The sequence below is a fragment of the Bos indicus genome, chromosome 26 (assembly GCF_029378745.1).
Source record: "Bos indicus isolate NIAB-ARS_2022 breed Sahiwal x Tharparkar chromosome 26, NIAB-ARS_B.indTharparkar_mat_pri_1.0, whole genome shotgun sequence".
NCBI lineage: Eukaryota > Metazoa > Chordata > Mammalia > Artiodactyla > Bovidae > Bos > Bos indicus.
The window spans coordinates 42,198,082-42,209,710 of NC_091785.1; the positions used below are offsets into that span (position 1 = coordinate 42,198,082).

Sequence of the window (11,629 nt, forward strand, 5' to 3'; positions counted from 1 at the left end):
TTTAAAGATAAAAATAATCCAAGAATTTTCTTTAGCTCCCTATTATTACCCATAAAGTAGGTCCCCAAAGATGAAGAAACTTGCCCAAGGTCACTTCTTTAGTCAGAAAGAGGCTCGCTTATTAGTCAGGACTTATGAGATCCAGCTCAGTACCCTTCCTCTAGATCTGATGACATCAGTAGAGTTTACCTTAATAAAATTTTTCATGCTGACAACATCAGTCTAAACTCCTTTAACTTTGTGATGCCCTCGTCTGAAATTTCTTTAATTGTGTCCAACACTGCTATACTAACAAAAGTACATTGACATGACCATAGGAAATAAATGATCAAATTTTAAAAGAATGTTGATAATATTTTAGAAAAGAATTTCTTTTTACATGTGTTTACTAAGTATTTTTGAAATAAAACCAGGGACCACACTGGACTAACTACATTATCAATTTATGGAAATAAATATATCTATATATTAGGAAAGCAACTGTAGTTTTAAATTAGCTACAATTTAGGAATGACTTACCTTTATTTTACAAGCATGTGTGGAAGACTCCAACTTTAGACATTTTTTGTACAAAGTAATCTTTTCATGTTCACTAAAAATAGAAAAGAACTGATTTATTAAAAATTGCATACATTATCACTAAGAAGAGTTATATTTAAAAATAAAGGACAATATTTTAATCCTCAGATTCAGTTTTCCTGGTGAGGCATGAACAGTAGAGACTTCCTACTGAATTCCACTAGATATGAAGACAACATCTGCCACTTACTAATTATAGCAGAAAATTAAATTAGATATCCAGTGTATACTCACGCAGCACTGAGCATATTTTAAAGCTCAACAATATATCTGTCATACACCGTACAGACAGTACATAAAACAGCTCATACTTTGATTCATATTGAAGAAAGATTAGAACAGAATCTTCATAAAAAACTGGGAGAAAAAAATGAAAAAGTCTAATAATGGGTTAAGCTTGCCAGTACAGAACAGTTTTGAGCTCACGCACTATTTGGTAACGGCATCCTACAAGAAAATGTTCAAAGTTCCAGGCTGAGTGACAAAGTGATTTTTGGAAAACAGATTCCTTATGAGTTACAGAAAACAAATAAGAAACTTACCAGAACTTCATTTGCATCAAACTTTTTCCCAAACTAGCTATGATCTTTTACCAACTTCTCTCTCTTCCATTAGCTCTCCATTTCCACATTCATACACACAATTAGACTGATCTAGACTGTCTTTAAGATCCCTAAAGGTCTAAACTTCTACGTCTGCTGGTATGTTATCTTTTCTTCCCTAGTCACCAAGTCAGAGAATCAACAAATACTGCAAAAGCTCAAGAAAATAAAACACTACTTCAGAAGAACACTTTCACATGCATAAGGCACAAACCTGTTATCCAGAACATTACAAACATTCTTGCCCCTACTGGTTCCACAGTACTCCTCTCCTAAGTATACTTCCATATTTCTTGCTGAACTTAAAATGCCAATAGAAACGATTTCTTCACCTCCATGAGGGTCACATCTCAGGTGAAGAAAGCAGGGGTTTTCATCTTGGCCGTTCGGGTTCCTTTTCAAAATCACGTGATCCTGGCTGAAAAGAAAATGAAGAATATTATGTAGTTTATAGTGCTTCCCTGGTGGCTCAGATGGTAAAGAATCTGCCTGCGATGCAGGAGACCTACATTTGATCCTTGGGTTGGGAAGATCCCCTGGAGAAGGGAATGGCAACCCACACCAACATCCTGGCCTGGAAAATCCCATGGACAGGGGAGCCTGGTGGGCTACAGTCCATGGAGTGACCGAGTCGGACACTTTGTCTGACATTGTCTGACATTGACTGAGTGACTAACACACACACACAGCTCTGAATATTCATTGAAAGGACTGATGCTGAAGCTGAAGCTTCAATACTTTGGCCACCTGATGCGAAGAGCTGATTCATTAGAAAAGACCCTGATGATGGGAAAGATTGAAGGCAGGAGAAGGGGATGACAGAAGCTCAGATGGTTGGGTGGCATCACTGATTCAATGGACGAGTTTGAGCAAGCTCCAGTAGACGGTGATGGACAGGGAAGACTGGCCTGCTGCCGTCCATGGAGTTGAAAAGAGTCGGTCACAACTGAGCGACTGAACGACAACATGCAGTATTATAGTTCCCTGTCATTAACAGAACACTGTTATTAACCCCCTTAATGGGCCACAGGGGTTGACATGTTATCCAATTAATTGATATTTGCATTTGGAGTCCAAGCACCCTGCAAAGCACTGATCACATAAATGCTCAATACGGAAATCATGAGGAAATGATGCTTTAGACTCCAGGGCTCTCCACTCTATTTCCCCCTGGACCTCTATCTACACCCTAAGCGACTTCCTGAAAACTGCCCGACCAGTTAATGACTTACTGGTCAGCTACTGTGAATTCAAAAACCGTTCAGAAGTTAGGGGTTGGGGGCAGGTACAGAATAAAGGGGAACAATGTGCCATTTTCAAAATTAAACTGATGATTTTTCCACATTTGGATTTTTTTTAAAGGCCTGTTTTAGCCCACGGGCTTCCCAGCTGGCTCAGCGGTAAAGCATCCTTTGCAAATCCAAGAGACAACGGGATACGCGGGTTCGATCCCTGGGTGGGGGGAAGACCCCCTGAAGGAGGACACGGCAACCCACTCCAGTATTCTAAACTGGGCAATCCCTAGGACAGAGGAGCCTGGCGGGCTACAGTCCATAGGGTCGCGGGTCACCAAGAGTCAAGACACGACTGAAGGACTTAGCATGCATGCATTGGTAGACAGGTTTTTGTTTCAGGACAAGAGGCCGGTTCTGATCCCGACAAGGGGCCTCAGAGGCCGACGAGATGGACTCAAGGCGGGTGTCTGTGAAACGCTGTCTCCCACTTAACTGCCCCCCCGTCCCCAACATTCACCCCCGAGTCCCCTCAGCTTTCCCGCGGACGCCCCTCTGTCCTCCCGCCACCCGGGCCCGGCCCTTTCGCCCTCGCCGCCCGCACAGCCCCGTCACCCGCTCGGCTCCCGCATTTCGGGCGCAGACCCTCTCCACTCAGGGTCCCCGTCTTCCCTCGCGGCTCCCCCTGGAGCGCGGATGTGTCCCTGAGCACAACCCAGTCTTCGCCGGCCCAGCGCACCCCGAGGCGGGCGGCGCCAGCAGCTCCTCCCAGTCGGCGTCCCGGTCGCCGAGACCATCCGGGGTGAGACGGAGACTCTGAGCCAAGGCTCCGAACGCTGCATCCCAGGAAGAGGCCAGGGTCGGGCGCCGGGTCGGTGGCCCGTGTATGGTCTCCATTCGGCCACCTACGGACCAGGCCGGCTCCAGAACCTCTCTCTATAGCTCTTTAATTTACGCCAGATCGAGGGAAGGTGAAGGAACAGGGCAACTTCCGGCTCGGCCCCCGGCAAACCTGAGAGCGGCCGCAGTTCCCCGTTGTCTGGAGACCAGCTAAGGTAGACACGCACACGCGCGCCGGCTGGATTTGGCAGCGGGGTTCAAAAGCACTGGGCCGCGGTGGGATGGCTCCCGGGAAGCGCCAGATTAGAGCATGCGCCCTGACAGCTCGTGGGCCACCCTCTGGGCTATGCGCAGGCGCAGTGCGGTGGTCAGACACCCCGCCCCCACCCTCCCAGCCTTTACTTAACTTTAGGTTCATTCACTCAGTCGTGGCCCATTCCTTCCGACCCAGGAACTGCAGCACACCAGGCTTCCCTGTCCATCACCAACTCCCAGAGCTTGCTCAAACTCATGTCCATCCAGTCTGTGATACCATCCGACTATCTCATCCTCTGTCATCCCCTTCTCCTTCTGCCTTGAATCTTTCCCAGCATCAGGGTCTTTACCAATGAGTCAGTTCCTCACATCAGGTGACCAAAGTATTGAAACTTCAGCTTCAGTCCTTCCAATGAATATTGAGTACTGATTTCCTTTAGGATTAATTGGTTTGATCTCCTTGCAGTCCAAGGGACTCTCAAGAGTCTTCTCCAACACCACAGTTCAAAAGCATAAATTCTTCAGCGCTCAACTTTCTTGAGAGTCCAACTCTCACATCCATACATGACTACTGGAAAAACCATATCTTTGACTAGACGGACCTTTTTCAGCAAAGTAATGTCTCTGCTTTTAATGTTCTGTCTAGGTTGGTCATAGCTTTTCTTCCAAGGAGCAAGTGTCTTTTAATTTCATGGCTTATTATTTAATTATTTAATTTCATGGTGAATTTTAGCATTCACCATCTGCAGTTATTTTGGAGTCCAAGAAAATAAAGTCTGTCCCTATTTCCATTGTTTCCCTATCTATTTGCCATCAAGTGATTGGGACCAGATGGCATGATCTTAGTGTTTTGAATTTAATTCTAAGCCAGCTTTTTCACTTTCCTCTCTCACCTTCATCAAGAGGCTCTTTAGTTCCTCTTCACTTTTTGCCTTAAGGGTGGTATCATCCACATATCTGAGGTTATTGATATTTCTCCCTGCAATCTTGATTCCAGCTAGTACTTCATCTAGCCCAGCATTTCACTTCATGTACTCTGCATATAAATTAAATAAGCAGGGTGGCAATATACAGCCCTGATGCACTCCTTTCCCACTTTGGAACCAGTCCATTGTTCCATGTCCAGTTCTGTTGCTTCTTGACATGCATACAGATTTATCAGGAGGCAGGTAAGATGGTCTGGTATTCCCATCTTTTAAGAATTTTCCAGTTTGTTGTGATCCACACAGTCAAAGGCTTTAGCTTAGTCAATGAAGCAGTAGTAGGTGTTTTTCTGGAACTCTCTTGCTTTTTCTATGACCCAACGGTTGTTGGCAATTTGATCTCTGGTATCTCTGCCTTTTCTAAATCCAGCTTGAACATCTGGAAGTTCAGTTCACGCACTGTTTAAACCTGGCTTGGAGAATTTTGAGCATTACTTTGCTAGTGTTTGAGATGACTGCAATTGTGCGATAGTTTGAACATTCTTTGGTTTTGCCTTTCTTTGGGATTGGACTGAAAATTGACCTTTTCCAGTCCTGTGGTCACTGCTGAATTTTCCAAATTGCTGTCATATTGAATGCATCATGTCCACAGCATTGTCTTTTAGGATTTGAAGCAGTTCAGCTGGAATTCCATCACCTCCACTAGCTTTGTTCCTAGTGACGCTTCCTAAAGCCCATTTGACTTCACTCCAGGATGTCTGGCTCTAAGTGAATGGTCACATCATCGTGGTTATCTGGGTCATGAAGATCTTTTTGTATAGGTCTTCTGTGTATTCCTGCTACCTCTTCTTAATACCTTCTGCTTCTGTTAGGTCCATACTGTTTCTGTCCTTTATTGTGCCCATCTTTGCATGACATGTTCCCTGGTATATCTAATTTTCTTGAAGAGATCTCTAATTTTTTCCATTCCATTCTATTCTATTCTATTATTTTCCTCTATTTCTTTGTATTGATCACTTAGGAAAGATTTCTTGTCTCTCTTTGCTATTGTTTGAAACTCTGCATTCAGATGGATATATCTTTCCTTTTCTCCTTTGCCTTTAGCTTCTCTTCTTTTTTCAGCTATTTGTAAGTCCTCCTCAGACAACCAGTGACTTTGAGCTTAGAGAAATAGCAGGTAGTGGGGATGCCAGTGCCTCTTTGGACCTGGTCCAAAGAGGAGAGTCCCTCCCAAGGTAAGTGTGGTGTCCTCTTTCTAGAGACCTGAAGCACCTCCTCCCGACCCTCACTCTCTGGAACAGACCCTGAGCCTTTCCGCCTACGGTGGTGATTGGGGGGGAGGGGGGACGGGGGAGGATGGGGACAGGGCGGGCATGGAGTCGGATTTTCTCTCCTCACCCCCCTTCCCACACACGCTCTTTCTTTCGAGGGTGTCAGGTGGATGCCAACAGTTCGACTTTAGTCTCAGAGATTTGGATGTTGTCCATGGCAGCTGTGGGGCCAGGGCAGGTGGTATCTGAGCAAGGTTAGGGGCTCTGGGACGTAGGCCTCTTGTCCACGGGGCCACCAGGTCAGATGGAAGGTGGAGAAACAGTAGGGCCCGAAGGGGGTTGCCCCCCCACTCCACCCCTGAGCCGTCTGCACTCCAGGCCCCTGGAGGAGCAATTAGGAAGTATTGGGTCTGTGGTGGAGTAAAACCTGAGCTGAACCTGAAGGGCCTTTCAGCTTTGCCCAGAAAAGTGGGAGTGGATGGAATTTTCTAGATACTCTCAGGGTAGGAAGGTATATGATCCCTCCCCACCACCACCACCCATCCTCTTCATGAAGCCCATAGAGATGAGTTTTCCATGTTCTGAAAGGAAAAAGGGAATCAGAATAAGAAAGTGGAATGTCAGAGTTTGAAAGGTCTTCCTTCTTGTTCTAATAAATTAACTTTCATTGACAGTAACATGTTTGCACAGTCCAAAGAAAATAAGCTCTTCTTCAGAAACATCAGTCTGCACTTGAAGGAGCGGGGTCAACATTATCACCGGACTTCAGCTTTTGTGAACAAGGCTGAATGACCAGGAGTCAGGAAACTGGACTTCTGTGATCTCTCCTTTCTTTTGCACAGCCAGTGAAGTCACGAAATCTTGGTTTTCTGAAAGCAAATCTATCGTATCTTTCTTCCTCTCTGCTTCTGTTTTGAAGCACTAACTTTCATCTGAACAATTCCAGGAGCCTCTTTACTGTCCTTTAGCCTTCATTCCCAGTCACTTCCGTCCCACCCTCTGCTCTGCCCTCTGCTGCTGCTTCTGGTGCTTGTTGCTCTTGAATGAGTACAGCCTTTTTTTTTTTTTAAATTTTTTTAACTTTACAATATTGTATTAGTTTTGCCAAATATCGAAATGAATCCGCCACAGGTATACCTGTGTTCCCCATCCTGAACCCTCCTCCCTCCCCATACCCTCCCTCTGGGTCGTCCCATTGCACCAGCCCCAAGCATCCAGTATCGTGCATCGAACCTGGACTGGCGACTCGTTTCATACATGATATTATACATGTTTCAATGCCATTCTCCCAAATCTCCCCACCTTTTTTGTACTCTGATTCCTGCCTGCCTCCCTGCTCTCCCTCCTACCTTAACCTTTGCAAAAGCAGTTCCCTTTTCCTGGAAAGCCTGTTATTTTGGAGCAGAGAAAATCCTGTACATCATTCAAAACCAAGCAGATCTCCACCCTACTACAGAATTAATTAAATTCATTCCTCCATATGACTATTATGCTTTTTAGGTATGTCAAAGAAAATCCAAAACTGGAGGTTATGTTTATTAAAAGTCCTTCCAGGGATATTTTGTTCCATTATGTTGCAGGTTAAGGGGAAGCTATAGAATCCTTCCTACCAGTTTAACCTTTGATAGTTTTGCTTTTATATACAATTTAACGTGAACAGCCAGTGTAAATTTTTTAGGATTTAGTTACACTTATCTCTGTGCTGTGGACAGTTTATTTTTCTCACTTTCCTCCTGAAATAAATTTTTTTTTAAACCAGCAGAGTATGTCTTTATTTATGTGTGAATTCCTAGCATTTAACAGCATTTGATACACAAATACATTGAATGGATAACTTTCACAGTGTTAAAATACAAGGCTCATTTATTGTTGTTGAAGGATTTGGTTGTTTTAAACATCTTTTTAAACACAATGATGGAAGTAAGCAAACAGTGAAAAATCTCTGTTGGAAATCTCTAGGAATTTCTTTCTTCTGAGGAGATAGTTTTGAAAGCTTAAAAAAAACAAGGAATTGATATCTATTCATTGTTGCTATGAGCCAGAGGTTGGTAACATTCAGATTCTCCTTTATCTTAGGAGAAGCTGCTTGTACCCTTGATCTCTCCTTAGACACTTAGGTGATTCTCAGGATTAGTGAGAACGATGATTACTCTGGCTCTAAGTACCCACGTTCACATTAGTTCATTTACTTTGCTTTCAGCCTCACAAGACCAGGAGCAGTCTTTGGGAAATCAGAAAAACACTTGATACTGTAAAATTAGTTCAATATTTGGTAACATTTAAAAATCTGGCTCACATTTTAGGCTATCTTTGTTAGTTTTTCTTTTTTTTAAATAAGGAAAATAAGTAGGAAGGTAAGACTGGTAACTTAGTGATTCAACTGAAAATGACATTGATGGTAAGGTATAGAAAAGGAGCCAATAAGTTTTAAGTTTTACATTGGCCTAAACTTTAGAGGCAGAGAAGGCAATGGCAACCCCCTCCAGTACTCTTGCCTGGAAAATCCCATGGATGGAGGAGCCTGGTAGGCTGCAGTCCATGGGGTCGCTAAGAGTCAGACACAATTGAGTGACTTCACTTTCACTTTTCACTTTCATGCACTGGAGAAGGAAATTGCAACCCACTCCAGTATTCTTGCCTGGAGAATCCCAGGAGCAGCAGAGCCTGGTGGGCTGCCGTCTATGGGGTCGCACAGAGTCGGACACGACTGTAGTGACTTAGCAGCAGCAGCAGCAGCAAACTTTAGAGGAGGAGTTGCTGAAATGGGTACGAACAATACCACTTTGGAGACTTAAAGTAAGGAAGTTCATTTTTATGGGTCTGTAAGTAGGTAGCAGCCAAAGAGACAAGCATTTACTAAATGTCTAGTCCAGTTCAGTTCAGTTCACTCGCTCAGTCATGTTTGACTATTTGTGATCCCATAGACTGCAGCACGCCAGGCTTCCCTGTCCATCACCAACTCCCAGAGTTTACTCAAACTCATGTACATTGAGTCATCAATGTACGTGACTTGATGCCATCTAACCATCTCATCCTCTGTCATCCCCTTCTCCTCCCTCCTTCAATCGTTCCCAGCATCAGGGTCTTTTCAGATGACTCAGTTCTTCGCATCAGGTGGCCAAAGTATTGGAGTTTCAGCTTCAGCATCAGTCCTTCCAATGAATATTCAGGACTGATTTCCTTTAGGATGGACTGGCTCTATCTCCTTGCTGTCCAAGGGACTCTTAAGAGTCTTCTCCAACACCACAGTTCAAAAGCATCAATTCTTCACGCTCAGCTTTCTTTATAGTCCAACTCTGACATCCATACATGACTACTGGAAAAACCATAGCCTTGACTAGATAGACCTTTATTGGCAAAGTAATGTCTCTGCTTTATAATATGCTGTCTAGGTTGGTCATAACTTTTCTTCCAAGGAGCAAGCGTCTTTTAATTTCATGGCTACAGTAACCACCTGCAGTCATTTTGGAGCCCAAAAGAATAAAGTCAGCCACTGTTTCCACTGATTACCCATCTATTTGCTGTGAAGTGATGGGACAGGATGCCATGATCTTAGTTTTCTGACTGTTGAGTTTTAAGCCAACTATTTCACTCTCCTCTTTCACTTTCATCAAGAGGCTCTTTATTCCTCTTCTTTTTCTGCCATAAGTGTGGTGTCATCTGCATATCTGAGGTTATTGATATTTCTCCTGGCAATCTTGATTCCAGCTTGGGCTTCATCCAGTCCAGCATTTCTCATGATGTACTCTGCATATAAGTTAAATAAGCTGGGTGACAATACACAGCCTTGACTCCTTTCCCGATTTGGAACCAGTCTGTTGTTCCATGTTCAGTTCTAACTGTTGTTTCTTGACCTACATACAGACTTCTCAGGGGGCAGATCAGGTGTCTGGTATTCTCATCTCCTTAAGAACTTTCCACAGTTTGTTGTGATCCACACAGTCAAAGGCTTTGGCATGGTCAGTAAAGCAAAAGTAGATTTTTTTCTGGAACTCTCTTGATTTTTCCATAATCCAGCAGATGTTGGCAATTTGATCTCTGGTTCCTCTACCTTTTCTAAATCCAGCTTGAATGCCTCAAAGTTCTCATGTACTGTTTAAGTTCCTGTACTGTTGAAGCCTGGCTTGGAGAATTTTGAGCATTACTTTGCTAGTGTTTGAGATGACTGCGATTGTGTGGTAGTTTGAGCATTCGTTGGCACTGCCTTTCTTTGGGATTGGAATGAAAACTGACCTTTTCCAGTCCTGTGGCCATTGCTGAGTTTTCCAAATTTGCTGGCATATTGAGTGCAGCACTTTGACAGCATCATATTTCAGATTTGAAGTAGCTCAGCTGGAATTCCAGCACCTCCACTAGCTTTGTTAATAGTGATGCTTCCTAAGGCCCACTTGACTTCACATTTCAGGATGTCTGGCTCTAGGTGAGTGATCACACCATCGTGATTATTTGGGTTGTGAAGATCTTTTTTGTAGAGGTCTTATGTGTATTCTTGCTACCTCTTCTTAATATCTTCTGCTTCTGTTAGGTCCATACCATTTCTGTCCTTTATTGTGCCCATCTTTGCATGAAATGTTCCCTTGGTATATCTAATTTTCTTAAAAAGATCTCTAGTCTTTGTCATTCTATTTTTTCCTCTATTTCTTTGCATTGGTCACTGAGGAAGGCTTTCTTATCTCTCCTTGCTATTCTTTGGAACTCTGCATTCAAATGAGTAGATCATTCCTTTTCTCCTTTGCCTTTAGCGTCTCTTCTTTTCACAGCTATTTGTAAAGCCTCCTCAGACAAGCATTTTGCCTTTTTGTCTTTGGTTTTCTTGGGGATGGTCCTGTTCACTGCTTTCTATACAGTGTCACAAACCTATGTCCAGAATTCTTCAGGCACTCTATCAGATCTATTCCCTTGAATCTATTTGTCACTTCCACTGTATAATCATAAGGGATTTGATTTAGGTCATACCTGGTCTAGTGGTTTTCCCTACTTTCTTCAATTTACGTCTGAATTTGGCAATAAGGAGTGCATGATCTGAACCACAGTCAGGTCTACTAGAGTACAGAATAAACGTTAGTTAATCTCAGCAACTACAGGTGAGATTTTGGAGAGGTTACGAACAATGCGTGCTGTCCAGGTCGTGTTTGAGTTAAGGTAAAGTAGTTCAAGGTCTTTTTAAGTGAAAATCTGTTTGTGAATAGAAAGGGGTTCCAGTAGGCTTAGCTCTAGGAATTAGAAAGAAATTAAAGAAACTTACCCTTTGACTAAAGTTTTTCCACAGACAAAAAGCTGGCTGAGGATATGGTTGGCAAAGACCGCGGGGTTCTGATTCCTTTCAGGGAGAGGTGAATAGGTAGAGTACAGAGGATTTTTAGGGCAGTGAAACTATTCTGTATAACACTATAATGGTGGTACATGTCATTATACATTTGCCAAAACTCATGGAATGTATAACATCAAGAATAAACCCAGTGTTAACTATGGGTGATAATGTGTGCTGTGCTGTGCTTAGTTGCTCAGTCATGTCCAACTCTTTGCAACTCCATGGACTGCAGCCGGTCTGGCTCTGCTGACCATGGAGATTCTCCAGGCAAGAATACTCAAATGGGTTGCCATGCCCTCCTTCAGGGTACCTTCCCAACCCAGGGATAAAACCCAGGCCTCTTGCATTGCAGGTGGATTCTTTACTGTCTGAGCCCCCAGGGAAGCCTAAGAATACTGGAGTGGGTAGCCTATCCCTTTTCCAGGGGATCTTCTCAACCCAGGAATCCAACTGGAGTCTCCTGCATTGCAGGCTGATTCTTTACCAGCTGAGCTACCAGGGAAGCCTGATAATGATGTGTAAGTTCATCAATTAATAACAAATGTACCATCCTGGATGTTGATATTCGAAGAGACTTGGGTAGGGGTGGGCAGAGGTGTATGTAAATTCTCCACTT

The 11,629-nt window shown here is 43.5% G+C and overlaps 1 protein-coding gene across 8 annotated transcripts in view; it reads right to left on the reverse strand.

The window, feature by feature from the left end:
- Positions 1-11,629, reverse strand: part of LOC109553137 (ATPase PAAT-like) — a 55,077-nt gene that overhangs the window by 22,108 nt on the left and 21,340 nt on the right. For 2 of the 8 annotated variants that reach the window (XR_011564320.1, XM_070781047.1), the window contains exons 1-2: positions 1,396-2,917; positions 520-592 (exon numbers count right to left, since the gene is read on the reverse strand). Coding sequence is in view for 7 of the 8 variants with exons in the window: in XM_070781047.1 (XP_070637148.1) it covers positions 520-592; positions 1,396-1,832 (510 nt within the window). In the remaining variant the exon portion in view is untranslated. Of the gene's footprint in view, positions 1-519; positions 593-1,395; positions 2,920-3,152; positions 3,582-11,629 lie in introns of those variants that run through there. The other 6 variants (XM_070781045.1, XM_070781044.1, XM_019953073.2 and 3 more) reach the window with 5 other exon arrangements.